The sequence below is a fragment of the Dasypus novemcinctus genome, chromosome 23, assembly GCF_030445035.2.
Source record: "Dasypus novemcinctus isolate mDasNov1 chromosome 23, mDasNov1.1.hap2, whole genome shotgun sequence".
NCBI classification, from domain to species: Eukaryota; Metazoa; Chordata; class Mammalia; order Cingulata; family Dasypodidae; genus Dasypus; species Dasypus novemcinctus.
In genome coordinates this window covers 39036289-39056700 of record NC_080695.1, presented here as the reverse complement: position 1 = coordinate 39056700, position 20412 = coordinate 39036289, and the positions used below count along the sequence as shown (strand labels likewise).

The following is a 20412-nucleotide window of genomic DNA, read 5'->3' as shown; positions in this document are numbered from 1 at the left end:
TTTGTTCCACGGGGCGGTCATAGAACGGCCTCCCCGGGCCCGTGCGCGAGCGCCCCGGAGCCCAGCATTGTCCCCCTGTCGCCGATGGTGGTTGCTGCCACCCGGCCACCTAGGCGTCTACTCCCGGCCGCAGGACGGGAGGAACTTTGGGGGCGGGTGCGTGGCGAGGGGCCTGAGAGCTAAATAAGCGGACCAGACCGGTCACCCCGGACAACCTTCCAAACCTCTGAGAGACTGAACGAAGAGCCGGTCCCTCTTTTAGTCTAGTTGAACCTCTGAATATACAAAGGGCCATAAAGAAATTTAACCTTGCATCGTGAGCCCTTTCACTCTCCGGGCTTATTCGGGTGACATTTTCCCTCAGCAGTTAAAAATGTTTGAAAGGTCCTCACTGCCATCACACAGAACCTTCTTTTCCCTTCTTCCAGGAGAAATTTCCCTTAAACTTCTACTTAGGATCTGACTGGAAAGATAATTATGAGGAGGAAGATGATGCAAGCTGTTACAGGAAAAAGGCCTTGTAAAACAGGACTGGGCAGGAGTGAATTCTTTTAAGAGTTGTAGTTGTGGATAGTGAGCGATGCGCTGTGACCTGGTTACCGTCTTATCATTAGTTCAGTTTCGTGTCACTTAAAGAGGTATGGGCAGGTCAGCTGTAGAATTAAGAGCGACATGTTTTACATTTGACCACACTTGGAGTTAACCTGAGGTTCATTTAGAAGAAGCTTTTGAATTCTGCCAGAAGTGTTGATTTATAATAACTAGCATGTATAATCCGGAGAGCAGTAGCTAATTATTTCCCATGTATCTTGTGATCGTCATTTTCAGAGATTTCTTGTTTTTCTGTTACTTTTTTCTCAGAATGCCAGATTTTCAGGTGGTTAACATCCAGGTTGATTTCATGCGACTTAATGAATGTAATGAATTATCTAAGAAGTAGATAAAGCAGTTCATTCAGAAAAGTCACATTTAGTTTTGATTTAGCAGACAGTTTTAGGTTTCCTTTTTTGAAAGGAATCCTACATTTCTGTAGTTTTTTTTTTAATATCCCAGGTATTGCAGTTTGTTAGGTAATCATTTCTGTGATATTGTAAGAAGTGTACATAAAGTTAGTAAGCAATCATAAATTGTAAAACCACGTTCATTGTTATGGAATAATTACTTTAGTTCATTCTTAAGAAACAACTCCAGAGTACTATACTGATAACTGTGCTACCAAAATGTCACATTTTCATATGGAGTATGTATAATAGCATGGAATGATGTTAGAAATGTCATTTTTAACAAACAGTTGATAGAAATAAGGTTCTAAATAAAAGGAAAAAAAGGCTTATTTCCATTGATGTGGAATTATGGTTAAGTCTCTTAGCTATAGATGCTTAACACTTGTGATTACCTGTTATGCTGCCAACTTGGTAAGTTTTCATTGCTCATAAAAGAATTAGGCTTTTCACTTGACCTTAGCCAAAAGGCCAAGAAGTGATAGAATTAGGCTTATTTTATAAAATAAAATTTGAAAAACTGTTTAAGCAATTTCACTTTTATGGAGCCTAGTAGAATTACAGCTGTTGACAGCATCAGAATACCACCTAACAGAGGATACCTTTTAAACGCTGTCTGCTAGAGTTCTGTAGGAAAATGGCTTCTGAGATTCCACTCATGTATATGTGTGTGTGTGTTTTAACCATTTGCACTGACAATTTCACAGATAATTTCTCCATGGTGAAGACTAATCTGGTGCTTTCTGAATATTTAAGGGAGGTCAACTCTTAGAATAATGAATCCAGCCAGACATTATTTTGAGATGAATACATCCACATTATGATAATTAATTGTCCATGAATAAAGATTAAAAATGAAAAGTGTGTATAGAAACCACAGAGAGATAACATGAGGTAGGAGACTCTTCTCTGCAACCTGGCTGAATTTATTATTTGTTATCTGCTTTATATTCCAGGATCCTGGATTTGCCTTCTAACTTGTTGCTTGTACAATAACTTTACTCTTTTTGTTTTATTTTTTTTACCCTTAAGATTAATAGTTTTATATAAGGTCTTCTGGTGTTCATTTGGGTCTGTGGATTCCATAGCCAGCCACATCTGGTTCTTTTGGAGTTGCTTGAACGTATGGTTATGGATTTGATTGAGCCATACTTAGCACAAGTTTTCCTTTTGGTTATTTTATAAGGAATTATGGTGGAGGGTTCTAGAGTTGAAAGGGAAATCTTGACAATGTTTATTCATTATAAATCATTACTTAGTATAGTCTGGAGACGCAGAGCCCCTTTGAGCTTTGTTTTAGAATTTTTCCAAGAGACAGTTCCCACCCTCCTTAATCAGCAGCTTATTCTTAAGCATAGGTTGCAAGGTTGCAGATGAACTCATTGGGGAGACATAGAGTCAGGCAGTGAGAAAGTAGTAGATGTCACTTTTCAAATGGGCACACTCAGAACTTAAAAAGAAAACAGCATACATACAATAATACTTTGAATCTAGTCTTTTTGTGAATGTAGTACTTAAAGTTAATGCAACTATTATGAGCTAGTGAAACTTGAAAGGACACATAGGCTCCACTAACTAGGGCCTCGGTAGTAAGTCATTGAACAGCTTCTCAATTGATGGAGTGAAAAAAGATTTATAATACAACTTGCTGGTACCTAGTGATGACAGTTCCACCAGGTGGTGTACCCTAAGGTTTTTAAAAGCATAAACAACATTCATTATCCCATATTATTAAGGTATAACTTAAAGTTGCAAGTATATGTGTTATTTGTGACATTTATTATTGCACCTTCTTTTATCTGCTCAGAGCTGTGCTGTGCCACAAGTGATGATAGATTCAAGATAGAATTAAAATGATTTTTTTTTCCCCAAATGAAAAAAAATAATTAGACATCACAGCCAGAGGTTCATTGCTGTGCTAAAGGACAAACTTGTTCTCCTGTCCTCCTCACCTCCCATGTACCTCATGGAGTGCTGACTGAAGTCAAGCATGAGTTAATCATGGTCAGGGCAGTTGGCCAGCTGGCCAGATGGACACGTGGATCCATACCCTTCTCTGAACTGCGTTCGAGAGTTTCTCAGCCGAATACCAAAGAGACTTTGGAAAGGTCTTCTTTCCTTCCTTATAACCCATGTTGAAACTCTAAACAGGTGTTTGGTGCAATTTCTCTAGAGTCTCTCTTCCTGCCGAATTTACCAGGAGCCTTTACATTCCCCTTGAAGATGCCCTGGGAGACCCTTATAACTTCCAATAAAAGGGTTCCATTGTTTAGACCCTCTGAGGCTTTGTTAAAATTTTAGGATTGTAGAATACTTACAGTGAGTGAGTATTTGAAATGAAGATTGCTGGGGGATATTTATTTGTTCACTAAATCAAAGCCAAGCAACTTAATCTAATCTGTGTAAATTGTTTCACCACGTGGATGAGGAGGTGCTTTGTCATTCTACAAACCAAAATCTTCCTTAGAGTTTGAATGTTGGGTTGGGTTCATTATTTATAGAATATGGTGATGGTTTGTATATTTACTCCTCTGCTGTGCTTAGGTGTAAGAATGTGTCAATAGTGAAATGTCTGTACTGATTTGATCTCAGAAAATCTCTTAGATATGATTTTCTGATCATCCCCTGTAGTAGAAAAGATTCTGTGTTCATGTACCCCAAGCATTGGAGCCTTTCTGATCGTTTTTAGGGTTGCTAAATGCAGGTGCCCAGGCCTACAGTGTACTTTTCAGACATTCCCTTGAACTGCACTTCTGCATTGACTGACCTTTGCAGACTTTGGACAGGAAAAGGAAGAAAATAAACAGTTAGTTATTGGACTTCTGTTGTGTGTCAGGCACTTTAAATATCCCCTTCAATACTCATAACAATGCTCTGAGGCAGGTGGTACTGTCCTCAGATGGTACCAGATTTTACAGACAGAAGACTGAGGCTAAGAGAGATGAAACTTTTTCAAGAGCATGGAGTTAATAGATGGCAGAGCACATCTCTGTCTGGTTTCAGGGCCCAGACTTTTTCTATTACTTCATGATACCCCTTCTATCAGATACCCATTCTAGGAAACCTTGTGTTGTCTGAGGGACTGTGAGCCTAGGCTTGCCTTCTTAATGGAAAACTGTCACCACTGTTTGTGGACCTCTGCATAGTCATTGCAGTTAGCTGAAGTGTTTGCAGTTTGTGAGTTATGTAAACAGGGGACAATTGCTTGAAGTTCTAGCCTTCATCCATAGTTTGTGACTCTCTTCATCAAGCCTAAAGGTGAACAAAAATGCTTTACTAAAACAGTAAGTTGGGTTTTTATAACTTTTAATTCTGCCGGTGTGCTGAATTCCACATTTGACTAGTCAAGGAACTTCAAAAAATAATTTCAGAGTAACTTAGCATTTCCCAGTTTAAGCAAATATAGTTTGACAGGTAAATATAAGAGTAATTTATCAGCCAATATTATGTAAAGATTCAGGTGTGTTCATGACTTAATGGAGAAATCGTTAAGGCAATGTGGCCTAATATTTTACTTTGATTAGCTGTCACTGTCAAACACACATTCAGGACTCCTGTTGTCTACCTTAATTGACTGTGTATTATTTGTCTAATTATTAATATCTTTGTCATCTTGTTACAAGTAGAGAGAACATTGCTATTTAGTTTAATTTTTAGAAGATGTTATATTTGGTTATCACATCCCACTTTATACTTGACATCAGCAGATGACTAAAGGAATAACTGATTTGATTAATGTTTGCTATTTAAAAATTTTCCATGATTACTTAAATGGAACCAAATTCTAGTGAGCTTTAAAGGCAGGTGCTAATAAGACCCTTTTTCTTCCTGGTTTCCTTCTGAGGAGTCAAACCCTAGTATGGGTAGTACTTGGTATTCTAAATGGAGAAATTTAAAAGCATACTACTTTTTTCTTGCCTGTGTACCTTTGTCTCTGTAGCCTTTGAGGAGCACATTTAAAGAACTCACCTCCTTGGAAATGCACTTTAACCTGCAGACAGACCACCCAGGGCTGTCAAGCTCATTACAGCTTCTCATCATTTAAGCTGCTCTCTTTGGAGAGAGGTCACTCTAGGGGACTGTCAGATGGCTGCAGGAGTTTGGGCATTGGTTTTCTCTGTAGTCAGCATTTTGCCTTATGGGTGATTGCTCATTTAAAGGTGCTGAACTTTAATGTTCAAGATCATAATCCCAGTGTTTGTTTCCCTTGGTTTCTGTTTTTTCTGCCGCTGGAATGTAAACTCTCTGAGGCCAGTGAGTTCAGTTTTTAATTCAGTCATCTAAAGTCTTAGCACACTACTGTTAAACCTATATCGTTTCAGCAAACTCTATTGGAGAGTCAGAACAATGCAATTTTCTGGGTAAGCGCATGAAGCATTTCTCAAGTAGAGGTGATTTTGCGTCTTAGGGGACATTTGGCAATGTCTGGAAGCATTTTGGGTTGTTACTACATGGGGGAGTTCTACTGCCAACTGTGGGTAGAAGCTAAGGATGCTGCTAAACATCCTGCAATGCATAGGCTTGCCTTCTCTAACAGAGGAGTAACCAGCACCAATTGTAAGTTTTTAGTTATGCCATTGAGAAACCTTGGCCTATAGTAATTTAGCTACTAAATTACTACTAAAGATCAGATGTCCAGTCCAGTTCAGCTGGGTGGACTTGCTTTCTTTTCTAAAAGTGAATCATGTGTCTTAAGGTGAAACACTGGGTAGAGTTAAGTGAAAAACTTCTTAGAAACAAACTTGTAAAATAACATGTATTGGAAGGAGGCTTGAATCGGCTTGAATCCAGGGATCCCCCAGTTTACTGTTTGTTCAGAAGTTATAAGGTGGTAAAAGAAATACCAGGTGTAAAAGCACTTGCCCTGGTGTCCGGCACACAGTAGGTGCTCAGTAAATAATCTTTCTGCATTGCTTTCCTTGTGGTAATGCAGTTTTGTAGCAGGCAGGTAGCTTAAACCACTGTTTACAGAATGGGGTTTAAGCAAGGTGTTGCAAAAAGCCTTGGAGTTTCAGAAATCGACAGAAACCAAATGACAGCTCTCTCTGTGGTTCCCTTATATTCCCTTTAGGATTTTGCCCAAAACTCCAAATTCTAGCTGTTTAGACTGCCCGTGATTCTTGACAATAGTTCATTTGATGAACATTTATTGAGTGCCTACTGTTTTTGGTCCAGGCACTTGACTGGGTGCCGGGAATGTGCAGGCATAAACCAGTTCAGTCTCATCCCAGCTTTTATGAAGCCTTCATTCTACCTGGGAAGATCGACCCTGAACGTGCAATTATGTACAGTTATTTAATTCAGTGGCCATAAATGTTACCAACGAGACATATAGGGTATATGAGAGGGTATTAAAACAAGGGGAACTAACCTGGTCTGGAAGTTCAAGGCAAACTTACCTGAGGAAATATTCAGGCTAAGGTTGAATTAACCCAGTGAAGAAGGAAGAGTGGGTTGGGGAGATGGGAAGTGTAGGAACAGAGCAAACGCCCTGTGAGACAGCCATGGGAAAAGAGACTTCCAGAAAATGAAAGAAGGGCAGAACCTTGTGACATGGTGAGTGATGTGTTGTGGTGGGGTAGGGAGTGGCATGAGGTGGGGCTGTGGATGCAAGATGCAGACTGGAGAAATTGGGTAGAGCCTTGTAAACCATATTGAGCATTTTAGATATTTTAAGACTTGTTAAGAAAGGGAGAACATAAGATTTGCATTTAAATATTTGCATTTTAAAGGTGTTTGCTAGGTAACTTAAGTTCTCAAACCACTTTTAATTTCTGGAAGATCAAATTGTTACCTATATTTAGATTTGTATATTTTTAAAAAATAATAGCTCTTACGAGATTTATTTCAATCCTACAAAATTCACCCTTTTAAACTGTACGGTTGGGTGGTTTTTAGTAGATTCACAGTTGTATAACCATCGCTACCATCTAATTTCAGAACATTTCATTACCCAGGAAGAAATTCATACCCATTAGCATTCACTCCCCATTGCTTCATTCCCCCCAAACCTTGGCAACCACTAATTTGCTTTCTATCTCTGGACATTTTATATAAATGGAATTGTACAATATGTGACCTTTTGTCACTGGCTTCTTTAACTTAGCACAGTGTTTTCACGGTTTATCCATATTGCAGTATGTATCAGAACTTCCTTGCTTTTTATTGATGAATAATATTCCACTGTATGGATATACCACATTTTGTTTATCCATTCATCAGTTGATGGACATTTAGGTTGTGGCCACTTTTGGCCATTATGAATAATGCTATTGTGGAGTTGACATTTGTATCATGCAAATGGTCAGGAAGGACATAAATTTCAACTTTTATAGTTTAAAGGAAGACTTGATTCCTTTTTATTCTATAGCACATTCAATAAACTGTTTCTTTTCTGAAAGACGTTTGTGTGGCAATATGTATTCACATTTGTGTTTGAATATTAATATTGATGAATTGAGAGAAACGCCGTTAAAAAACTTTGAGCTTTCCTCTTGCATTAGAAAACAATATTTGCAGTTAGTGGTGCTGATTCTTGCTGCTTAGTTCTGGAAGTCAGAGTCCATTGTTGTTCTAGTTGTCTATTTACAAGTGGATGCCAAGGGATCCTTGGCTTTTTTGTTTCACTTAACTGACTTCTCATTCACATTCATAGAATGCACTTGATTACCTATTACTAAGGTGATGGCTTTCATCTCGATTAGTCATTTCAGAGAATAAAAAATACATAAAAGACAGAGTGGCCTCAGCATTACAGAATTCAGACTGTGCACTAGGAGGTCACCAGTATAATAAGAAATGGTTTATGACCTGCACTGGGGCATAACTTCAGGCACAGTGAGTATTAAGAAATAGTAAATGATTAAGAAAGAACATTTTTCAGACCAAGAAAAAAAGTATAGATAGTAAATCTAAGAAACTTCATAGTTTATCATAGAAGTTGAGAAAAATAAAATAGTTTTATATAAAGTCCCGGCAGTTTTGGTAACAGTGTTTAAATGGTAAATTAGCACAAATCTGTCAACAACTGGAAAGGTTTTGGTTTATCCAGTTTAGGATCCAGAGTTTGTGAGAAGATTAATCTTTGAAACTTAGCCTGTTTGCTTGTTTATATTGGTTTAAAACTGGTTCCTTTTAATGCTAGTGTCAGGAATGTTACCAAAGAGTTCATTCAGCATTTAGCAAGCTTATGATGCCCACTGATTAAGCAAGCAGTTACGGGATACTTTACTGCTGATAAATGGTTGTATATGCTAGGCGGAAGCATGTTACTTGTGCCCATTAGACTCCTTATTGGGAAATTAGTTATTTCCTAGCTGATAATGGATTAGTAATAACTCGTCTACTTTACAGTTTCAACACTGTACTTAATAGGCTTACCCTGTTATTTATTAGACCATGTCAAAACAATCTTATTATTACTATAAAATAATCATAGAATTCTCATGGTATGCCTAACACTCTGTTAAGGATTTACCTGCATTATCTTTTTTAATCCTCATAATATCTTATGAGGATAGATACCAGTGATACTATAGTTGACAGCTGAATGAATGGAGGCTTGGAGGAAAAGTGGCTGGTCCAAGGTCACCTGGGAATAACCAGAGCAGGATGATTGATGGCTGGCTTTAAAGCTAATGCACCATTATAATCTACCTCCCCCTTCTTTGGTCCACTAACTCTAAGTGTTTGTTAATTTTGTTATTAAAGTGTACTTTGGTTAGAGCCTGTTCCTTGGAATCTGATTCTTAGCATGTTATTCTCACTGACTTCTCATTGACTGCAGTGTGCCCTTAAGTAACTTCTTAATCTTTCTGGAGCATGTTTTGCCCGTCTGTAAGAATGTCATGCAATCTCTTTGTAAAGCATCCTTAAAATTTCCTAAGGGTCTCTGTAGAGCCTACAAGAAGAAAGAGATCCTGTTACTGGTGTGTTCACTTAAATTCTGCTTCTTACTCGCCATTGATTTGTTTGGTGATTTTGAGTTTAGTCATTTGATTATGTGCCTGTTTTCTTACCTAAGGCACAGGTTACTAATGCTAGCTCTTTGCCTCCTGATGTTGAATCCCAGTGAAGAAGAGGCCAACAGAGCTTTTCCAGAGTGGGTAGTGACTAAAATATTGGGCCAGGAGTCAGAACACCTGGGTCTAGGGCCTGGCTCTGCCACCTGATAAGCTGTGTGACTCCACCAGCCTTCTCTCATCCCCCAATAATGTGACATCCCCTGCCCTGAGGGTTGTTAGGAGAATTAAATGAAAAATCATGTATGAAGATGTATTTTACATTTTCTAGGCCGTATGGATATGACTTAATGGTTCTGCTCCAAACTACCATGTGGTGATAATATATGGAAACCTTAGAGAGATTTTAGTGTTCTGTATCTGTTTTTTAAGTTTGTTTTTGACTTTCTTAGATGATGTTTCAGTTGTGTTTTTTTCTTCTTTTTATAGTGGTATGTGTGCAACAGAGAGAAATTATGCGAATCACTCCAGGCTGTCTTTGTTCAGAGTTACCTTGATCAAGGAACACAGATCTTCTTAAACAACAGCATTGAAAAATCAGGCTGGCTATTTATCCAATTATATCATTCTTTTGTGTCATCTGTTTTTAGCCTGTTTATGTCTAGGACATCTATCAATGGGTAAGTGAATCTTAGATATTTTTTTTTCTTTATCCTTTGGTTTAAAAAGAGAAAAAGGGAAAAGGAAAGTTACCATGTTCAAAATGTTGACCCACCTCAGTTACAACACTTCTACCAGAATCCTTGGCAGTAGATAGCAGCCAGAGTCATATCCTTCTGCAGTCATACATTTTAAGTTCACCAGAAATTGATAAATAGTCCTGTTAATCTATATTTTTTATAACAGTAGGAACTTAGGGCCATGCTTCCCAGACTTTGCTGTGCACAGAAATCATCCCAGGACTTGTTAAAATGCAGATTGTGATTCAATAGGTCAGGGAAAAGGCCTGAGATTCTGCATTTCTAACAAGCTCCCAGGTGAAGCTGATGTCACTGGCTCCTGACCACACTGAATGGCAAGACTTAGAAGCAAGTTCTTAACAGAGATGGGTGACACAGTGAGATTTCCTTAGCTTTAAGCACACATCTCAGGAATAAATTTTTTGGTAGGGATCTAGTTAACCCCTACAGTAGGTAAAGGCTCCTGCATATGTTCTTACACAATGTCTAGGCTTAGAAATTTGTAAATTTATTGTGGAATTCTCTGTCCCAGGATGGGTCCTTCATATAAATTCTTAGAAAAAGCATGAGAAGTATTTTCTGTCTTTTCTTTGCTAACTTTTTAAACGTCCTCCAAAGCCTGAGAATCTAGGAAGCCAAAGAGAAGCAGCAGTGGTCAGTGCTTAAAAAACCTCGTTTGGCCACTTAAAGCCACCAGTTGGGCCCACTTTTTTTCCTTGAGGTTTGGAGCCAGTTTCTATTGACTGTCTGGATCCCTAGTTCTGTCATCTGGTCTTTAAATATGTTCCTAGGTACCACGAGCCATTTCTCAAGATTTCTTACTTCATTTTCTTTTGTTTATATGAAATTGTCTTAAGTTTACTTTACAAACACTTGTTGTTTTTGTGTTGATAGTTGGGTTTATATAACTCAGCCTGACATTTTGTTCCTAAAATGGGCTGCATTGAATTTCTCTTCTGTACTACTTATTCTTTCTTCAGAAAGAGGTGAGGCACTGTAGCAGTGATTCTTATCCTTTTTTGGGGTCCTGTACCTCTTGAAAGTGATAAAAGTTAGGAATCCTCTTTTCAAAAAGTACTTACATTCAATATTTTGCATATAATTAGGGAGATTTCAGACTCTGAACTGCTTCTTCTCACCTCTGCTCTATTGGACCCTGGCCTCCTCTTGCCTTGTGTCCATTCTCAGCTGAAAATGTAATTTTGAGCCCTTTGGTACTTTCCATCCATGGCAGTGGTATTTTATTGCCATGAGTGCTCTTACAGAAGTAATTACTGTGGTACTTTCATTAATTACTGAAGATACTCATCAGATTTCCTTTATGCTGCAAGAAGGCCAAGTAAGGAGTGACTTGATAGCTATTTTCAGAGTTTATTTTATAAGGAAGAGGCATACCTTCTCCGTAGACTCTAAATCTAGAGAGAACTTGGATTGTGGCCAAAGAACCTAAGGTGACTCTTAAACACTGAAAAAAACATATGGTCATTACTAACTTAGGGAGTTAAAGATAATTGAGAGAGCTGTAGCTTTCCATGATATATATTTACTGGAAACCTTGTACTGGGTTGGGTCAGTGTCTTGGTATTTTGAGTGGGATGCTTATTCTTTGCGAAGGACTATCCCACATACTGTAGGCAGTTGAACTTTTCTGGCCTTGTCCACTAAATACCAATAGCATCCCTGAGTCATTGTGACTACCCAGTACTCTCCCACCCACTCCCAAAGTTCTTGGAGGGCAAATTTGGTCCTGGTTCAGAAACACTGGGCTTGATGGATTTTGATGGATTTTTTGATAGTTTTAATGCTCCTGTAGAGCCTCGGTTGCTAATGTTCTTTGGAAATTGGACAGTACTTCTCTTTCTCTGATTCCTTTAGATGTAGAACAGTCTAAACAGTCATGATCTTATGAACGCCTCTAGCTCTAGAGGTTCTCTACATCCCAGATACATTGTTAGAGAAGCATGTTATTTTGTAGCTAAAAAGTATAAGGAAAACAACTAGTTTGTAACTTACTCTTGGTCCTTTGGCAGGTCTGCCTTAGCACTGGCAATATGCATTTCCCAAAACATGTTGCCTCTAACCTCTTCCTACTCTGATTCTGGCTCTGTGTCAAATTTTATAGAGCTGTTTCAATTAAGTTAGTAAATTTTCTCAGATTTGCTGTCTTCTCATTGTTTTTCCACTGGAAGATGTGAACAATTGAGGATTAAAAACAGCCTTTCTTTGGTGAGCTCTGGTTTCCCCGAGGAAGCTGTTGTAGCAGGTAGCACCATGTTTAGCAATCTCTGAGCTCTCCTTTCCCCTATAATTTAGCATTTCTGTGGGACAGAATACTTCCTATAAATATAGGATTAGCATTGGTCAAACTTTCCTATGGCCTTAAGAGGAAAAGGAGAAGGGGAGTTACGTGAATTGGAGCTCCTCATCAGCACCATCATGGTTATTTTTTCCTGCACCGAGTCTTGCCATGTGCACTGAGTTCCATGCATCTTTCTAATCACTATATAGTGAGCATATGGTACCTTCTGATTATTTCCAGAAAGTAGTAGTATAGTACAGATTTCCCAGCCTTTTTCTGGACCAATGGTTTTCAAACTATGGTCCAGGGTCTGAGGAGGGAGTGCCTCAGGATGCAGAGAAAGGCCCAGAGTGGGTTGGAAGCAGCTCCAGGGTTTGCAGCCTCATTTCAACAAGAGCAGCTCTCCTTTTATCATTTTATATTGTCTGCAAGTTCCATTCATTTAATGAAAGGGTTCTGCTACTTAAAAGAAGTTTGAGAATCATTGCCCTAAACAAACTAGGATTTGAGAGCTAGAATACAGGTTCTAAGTAGGGAGTGTGTTTTATTTCCCAAAAGGAAGCTTCCATGAGATTTGGTTTGAGTTATATAGCAGCTTTTCTGGGAGTTTTCTTTGATCTCCATTTTAACTCCTCTTAATCTCTTTGTTTCAAAGCATTGCTGTGGTTTTAATTGTTTTTTAAGATCTTTGGAAATAATAGGACCCAGACAATTGTATAACATACAGACTGCAACAAATTATATAAATATGAATCTACTTCCTTAATGCAAATTAACTGATATCACAAGGACCTCTCTTTTCATCTTTTCTGTAGTTTTGCTTAAAAATTTTATGTATTAAAGCTATTTTTCTCACCCGTTGTTTAGTTTCCTTTTCTAAATGGCTTTGCTTCCGCTTTGATTTCTCTGCTTAGTGTTCTGCCAAGTGTTGTAGCTGTCTTCTGTTGGCCTCTCTTCTCTTTTTACTGATACACATGTTTTCTAGTCTTCCTTCTACCTTTCTTTCCTAGTTGGACTTAAATTCTTCCTGCCTTCACCTTCATCTTTTAATTTCTTATACATTTCTTCTTCCCATTGCCTCTCTTCTCATCCTTTTCCCTTTCTGCCTTCTGTTGCCTTCCATGCCCCATTCCTTTTGGGGCATTATCTACAACTCCAAAGACAAAAGATATTTGGAGGTATTTTGTTATGTTATTAGCTTTGCTTTTTAATCATTAATGCACATTTTATAAGTTCAGAAGTCTGTTGGTGCTGATCACTGCATGTGCTTGGTATGTGTGTGTGGTAGGGGGATGACTTTGTATAGAATCCTGCATTTTTGTCCTTTCTTTTTTTCTTTTTTTTTTCAGGTTGCTAGGAAGAGGTTCAATGTTTGTGTTTTCACCAGATCAATTTCAGAGACTGCTTAAAATTAATCCAGACTGGAAATCCCATAGACTTCTTGATTTAGGTGCTGGAGATGGAGAAGTCACAAAAATCATGAGCCCTCATTTCGAAGAAATCTATGCCACTGAGCTATCTGAAACTATGATCTGGCAGCTTCAGAAAAAGAAGTACAGGTATAATTTTTAGAAATAGTTCGGAATGTATTTCTTGGTTTTAGATGTATTTCTTCTTTAAGGGATATGAACCAGAAACACTTTTCCATGACTAGGAATTCTTAAAAAATCTTTGTGTATCATAATTAAGGGAAATTTATAGACAAATAATCTTTCTTTGGCAGTATTTTTCTGGGGTAGAGGCACTGTCGGGATGGAAAAGGGCTAGTGAGAGAGAAACTGGAAAAGGGAAATAAATGTAGGGACTTGTTCCCTAATTAGAATCTATTGTTCTTAAGTCATGGTTTTAAGATCATCTGCTTGATAGACTTAGGAGGAAGGCTGTTCTTTGTTCAGTATAATTCTATTGAATGGGAGAAGAAGGTACAAAGTGTAGAATGTGGTGGGAGGGGAGTATGTGAAGCCTCTTGCCTTCTTGATGATATTTTGGAAGCCTGGCCTTGCCTTAGAAAGAAAAGAAAGAATTTTGCAAACACTCACTTTCCTGTTCACATAAGTTTCCACTTATACACACTAATCCTAGAGACAGTACATCAGTGTAGCTTTTGGAGCAGGACTGGATTGAACATTGGCAAAACATGGAAAGTTTTAGCCTGGAAGAGGGAAGGCCAAGGGGGAGGTGGGTGGAAATGAGGATCACTATAAGCAGATTTGATGGGATTTTATATGGAAGGAAGGAATAGGTATAGTCTGCTATGATTGGGCACAGCTAGGAAGTTGGGTTACCAGGTAAAGGAGAGGGACCTTCCTTACAGTTGGAGCCATCCAACTCCTCATTGTTGCCACTGTTTAAACAGCTCTTAGGGATGTTAGAGGAGGAGACTTCGCTTGATGTGAGATTGAACTAACTTTAACTCCACTAATCTGTCTCAGGTTAGGTCCTGGTGGGTCTCTGTGGTGAATTGAACTGTTTTCCTTCGATTATAATTTAATTTACCATTTCAAAATTTGGATAGCTTTGCCTTTTGTTATAACAATGGCTTAAATCATGCCAGATTCCTAATTTGATTCCTGTATCATTGCTTTGAAGTGGTTCTGGGGAAGAAGGTGTTGGAAACATGTCTTTAAATGTTTCCTATCACATCCTCCACCCCCTTTCCTTGCTTGCCATTAAAGCCCCTGAGACTAAATTACTAAATGGAATTTTCAGTGTAAATCTGGCATTAATATATTGCATTAGTAATATAATATACCTAGATACATGATATGTAATCTAGAATTTATCTACCATATAAAAAATACTTAGTCTAATTTTTTTTCCTAATATATAGCACATATTGGATATATGCCAAAATCCTTTTGCAGTTTGCCCTACATGGGAAATTCATACTAGCTGCCCCTCCTCCCATAATAATTAGGAAAAATTCATACTAAATTATTAGTATGAAGTAAAAATATATGATCAGAGTGTCAAATTTTGTGACTATTGGTAGTTTGAAATTTTAATGAGAAAGTCTTATTATTTAAATTTAGTGTGTACCGAACCCATGTCAAGGCAAATTTTCCACTTAATTCCATTAAACAAAAAAAAGTTTCTAGGAGGTACTGGGATTGATGCCAGGACCTCATACATGGAAAGGAGGTGCTAAACCACTGAACTACATGTGCTCCCCAATGAGCGTTGGTTTTTGTTATCGTTGTTTGTTTTTTAGGGGTACTGGGAATTAAACCCCAGACCTTGTACATGGGAAGCAGTTGCTCAACCAGTGAGCTACATCTGCTCCCCTTAATTCCATATTTTTTGCTTCTTTGGGGAGGAAGCTATTTGTTTTTCTTCAATATCTGGGCCTATGAAAAACTGGCTTTTTTTTTTTTTTCCTATCTGGTTGTGTCATCGTTTTTTTTTGGTGTGTTGCTTTGCCACGCAGGGGCCCGCCCTCTCTGGACCGTGCAGGTCTGGGACACCTTTTTTCTTTTTTTACCAGGAGGTCCTGGAGATCCAACCTGGGCTTTCCATATGGTAAACGGGAGCTCAATTGCTTGAGCCACAGCTGCTTCCCAAAAAACTGGCTTTTAAATTAAGGCTCTGGATGGCAGTTTTGAAATAGATCAATAAACAGCAGGTAGACAGAGTTTTTCCTCTACGTTGTTAAAAGTTTAAGGATGTAGCTTTAATTTTCAAAACAAAACAAGTTTTCTTTATATTGTTGGCATTTTCTTCTTTATTCAGGATTTATGAAAATACTGATCACTTTGTCACAGAGTTCTCTAAGGGAAAAAAAAATCCTACTGGAAAGGAAACTGTACGTCATTTTCTTGAAAATAACCCACTAAATAGACACCCTGCCTCTAGGTTTAGCAATACTGTTTTCAGAAAAGCCATAGATACAGGAAGGGATTACACAGTTCTTGATTGTATGCACTAGTGAACAATCCCACAGTTCAAATGACAATAAAACAAAAACTGCTCCCCTTTAGCAGGAAAATTTGGCAGCACAGTCAGTCACCTTCCTCAGGCTGCTTTACCAAAAAGTTAATGTTAAAATGAGTTTATGTTGATGGTTGAGGAAACAAGGTGCTGGCAAGGTGCTGAGTGGTAAAGGACATGAATTTAAAATTAAATCCCCACAGGCAGTTCACATGCGGATAATCAAAAACTAATTTTTGTATGTATATTTTTTACCAGAGAACAAAGATCTATAATTTTGCAAAATGCTTAACTTTAATCCGTTATCTGTGTAGGTTTGGGATCTTCCTGAAAAGAAAAGACTGTAGTTAAGACTTCTTTTTCTCATGTTGCTATCCTCTTGTCTTTTTTTAATGAAAAGGTAGTGGAGACAGAGAAATGCAGATTGCCATCCACTCTCAACCTGCCATATCAAAAGCATCTTTTCCAAGATTGATTATCGGGTTTTTTCTCACCTTATATAGAGAGATTGACTTGAATAACATATAGGGAGAATTTCCAAGTTGTCATTTTTACTTTGCCAGTGACTTGCAGTGTAACCTTGGACAAGTCACTTCTTTCATTTCCTCATTTGTTAGAATTCCTGGGCTAATATGCAGCTTGCCTGGGGCTAATAAACTTGGTTTCATCAGTGGAACTGAGCTTAACAAATAAAAATCACAAAACAGAAGTAAGGATGAAGTTGTCCCAGTACTAAAACCATATTTTTTTTAAGGAGCATATATATTTTTTTATCTTTCAAAATTTCCAACATGGACAGTACAAATATGCAACTATTATGAAATGGATTTAGTGAGAACATTCTAGGTTAAAGCAGATGTTGATGATGTTTGGGTCCTGCCTCACTGCACATAGACCTAAATTAAAAAAGAAACAACAATTTATTTATTTATTTATTTGTCCCCATCCCCTTGTTGTTTTTCACTTGCTGTGTCTGTTCATCTTCCTTGTTTCTTTAGGAGGCACCAGGAGCCCAACCCAAGACCTCTGATGTAGGAGGGAGGTGTGCCTAATTGCTTGAACCACCTCATTTGCTTTTTTGTGTCTCATTATGTTTTTCCTTCCCATGTCTCTTGTTGTGTCATCTTGTTGCATCAGCTTGCCATGCCTGCCTATCATACCAGCTCACCGTCTTCTTTAGGAGGCACTAGGATCTGACCAGTGACCTCCCATGTAATAGGCGGGAACCCAGTCGCCTGAGCCACAAAAAGCTAGACCTAAGCTTTTTGTTGTTTTTTTTTTTTTGAAATCAAGTGTACCTTAGTTTTTTCCAATTTATTTAATTTGATTTTAAATTGCCTGTTGGCCAAGGTGTTAATATACAAACTATCCTTTCTTTTTCTTAATTTTAGATTTATTTTTTTCACACCCCCCCCCCCCCCCGCTTGCTTGCTATCTGCGTGCATTTGCTGCGCGTTCTTCTGTGTCTGCTTGTCTCCCTTTGTTGTGTCATCTTGCTGTAACAGCTCTCTGCAGGCGCAGGTCATCAGCTCTCCGTGGGTGCAGGCCAGCTTGCCTTCACAGGGAGGCCCCGGGACATGAACCCAGGGCCTCCCATATGGTAGATGGGAGCCCAATTGATTGAGCCACATCTGCTTCCCTATTCGTTCTTTTTTTTTTTTTAAAAAAGATTTATTTTTATTTATTTAATTCCCCTCCCCTCCCCCGGTTGTCTGTTTTCTGTGTCTTGTTTCTTTGTCTGTTTCTTTGTCCGCTTCTGTTGTCGTCAGTGGCACGGGAAGTGTGGGCGGCGCCATTCCTCGCCCGCTGGGCGGCTCTCCTTATGGGTGCTCTCCTTGCGCGTGGGGCTCCCCTACGTGGGGGACACCCCTGCGTGGCAGGGCACTCCTTGCGCGCATCAGCACTGCACATGGGCCAGCTCCACACGGGTCAAGGAGGCCCGGGGCTTGAACCGCGGACCTCCCATGTGGTAGAGGGACGCCCTAACCACTGGGCCAAAGTCCGTTTTCCGCTATTCTTTCTTTTTAATTGTTTGTTTTGGTTTTAAAATGGGAATTGAACTGTTTTTATCCTGAAAGTAGAATCTTCTGCAGTGTTTTGAAATTCTTCTTTGAATGAACTAAACCAGTTTCTAAAATTATCACTGCAGTCAAAATTTCAGTACATCAAAGTGATTGTCAAGCCTTAATGCCCTACTTACATGAAGCAATATTTAGTGTATAAATATCTGTAACAACAGAGGATTCAGACTAGTACCCTGAAGTTTGTTACAATGTTGTTTTGGAGGAGGTTTGTTTCAGTTTTTCAAAAATCTAGGTCGAAAAAGATGCAGCTAGTGGTGTACTTTCTTTTTGTTCTGCCATTGGCTATAAAAAATCATTATGCTAACGAGTTTTTCAAAACAGCCCTCATTATACTTTTAGAATTTTTGAAGATATCTCTACAGTATCTGCTCAGTATTATCAAAGTCTCGTTTACCAAAGATCCTTTTGTTTGTATATGTATGAGAGAGAGAGAGAAGACAGAGAGAGAGAGAGAGATTGGGCAGGACTCTGCTGTTCATTATTGATATTCAGAAATTTGATACTCTAGTTTCATAACCATTTATTTATTATCATCCTGTCTCTTCATGCTTATTGAACACGTGATGATTATTCTTTTGCTTTGAGATTTGGAAATAGATGAAACAGTAAATTTAAAGAAATATGGTTGTTATTTCTCTCTCGTCCCATCATTTTATTACTGCAAATGTAAATTATACATGAAGATTTTGAATTTGCTTTGCTTTAGAGAGCAAAGTTTTAGCCTCTGCTGGCCTATTCTTTTTAAAGATTTAATGGGTATGTGTGTATCAGTCCAGTTCTTTCTGATTTTTCCAGAGTGCTTGGTATAAATGAATGGCAGAATACAGGGTTCCAGTATGATGTCATCAGCTGCTTGAATTTGCTGGACCGCTGTGATCAGCCTCTGACTTTGTTGAAAGATATCAGAAGTGTCTTGGAGCCAACTAGAGGCAGGGTCATCCTGGCCCTGGTCTTGCCCTTTCATCCCTATGTGGAAAACGGTAAGTGTGATTAGGCAGACTCTTACTCTGGGTAGACGTTGATTGGTATCGGTGATTTTAGGCTGTGCACTATTAAACATCGTTTGGCATTAAAATAGAATGGAATTTAAAAGAATACAGTTAGCCCAATTAAAATACCGCCTTGGTTAATGTTCATCTTAATGTCCTTGAGTGGTAGTAACTAGTACTCAGAGGAATCAACCTGCTTGAGATTGAAAGCCTAAAATGACTCTATATTCTCTGGTTTTAAGTAGAAAAACCATTTATTAGTATGTAAGCTGAGTCAAACAGTAAATGATGCCTTTTCCTATACTTGCTCAATGTCATAGCTGTTTTGTTTTGCATTTTATATCTTTTGTTCCAGATTCTAAAATAATAAATGCTGCTATCTTTTTTTTCCCCATCAGAAGAACATTTGCATCCCAGCATGTATGTTTTCTTTGTGTAACATTGGATGTTTTGATGCTTGTGTGGTCTTTTTCTTCAGTGTTGAAGAATTTATTAGAAGAAATGGTTTGATTTCATATCACTTCATATTTGCTATGACTTCTAGATTTGGTCACATTAATTCATAGTTTCAGTTTCTGTGGTTTGCATTTCAGGTCAGGTTTGAAAGTTATGACTTGTATTTTCCTAAGTTTAATATATGTTAATATAAAATTATTTATTATATAAGTTATACATGTTAATCTTTTAAAATCTTCAGTTTTCTATTTTACTACCTAATTCAAAATCTCAAGAGCTTGCAGACAATTTTAAAAGATGTGTTAATATTTTGCAAGTGTCATAGTTATCAAATGTCTGAAAATCTCTTGTAAAGGAATAATACTAATGCTTGGTTATAACATAACAAGTTCTATATGGATTTGTGTTGTGTTGTCTCTCACTTGGTCCTTAATTTCTTCGTGTGTCATTCCCTCCCCCCACCTCAGTTCAATGCTTATTTTAACATATACCAAATGGTTTTAGATTTGTGTTGATAGTGGGAGAAGCAGGGAATTCTTTAGACATGGGACGGTGGGGAAGAGAAGACTAAACAGAATAGATATCCCCTCCCTCATCTTCTTTTTTCTATTTTTTCATTCCTATTGTTGAATAGCTTGTCATGATAAAGGAAAAGCTGCTTAAAATGTGGGTGCCTATATGTCATGGTATGCCGCACAGTGAAGAGCCTACTAAATATCCTCCTAGATAGTTCAGCAACCTGTCCTTGTTTCAGTTCTGTCCCCTGTGCAATTAAACTTTAGCTCCATCTCTCTGCATTTGCAATCACTAGTCATCAGGTTGTCATGTCCTGGCTTCCTGTATCCTGTTGGGCAACCTCATGATATAACTTCAATGCTACTTCCTGGCATAGCAGGAGGGGGAATAGCAGGGGGAAGAAACATTAATCTAAGCATGAATTTTACTTCCTTGTATT

The 20412-nt window shown here is 38.3% G+C and overlaps 1 protein-coding gene across 4 annotated transcripts in view; it reads left to right on the top strand.

Annotated features, from left to right (window-relative positions):
• Positions 1–20412, top strand: part of METTL9 (methyltransferase 9, His-X-His N1(pi)-histidine) — a 40965-nt gene that overhangs the window by 2459 nt on the left and 18094 nt on the right. For 3 of the 4 annotated variants that reach the window (XM_058286283.1, XM_004462986.5, XM_004462987.4), the window contains exons 2-4: positions 9452–9642; positions 13351–13560; positions 18808–18992. In XM_058286283.1, coding sequence (XP_058142266.1) covers positions 9452–9642; positions 13351–13560; positions 18808–18992 — 586 coding nt within the window. Of the gene's footprint in view, positions 1–7784; positions 7839–9451; positions 9643–13350; positions 13561–18807; positions 18993–20412 lie in introns of those variants that run through there. The other variant, XM_004462989.3, reaches the window with a different exon arrangement.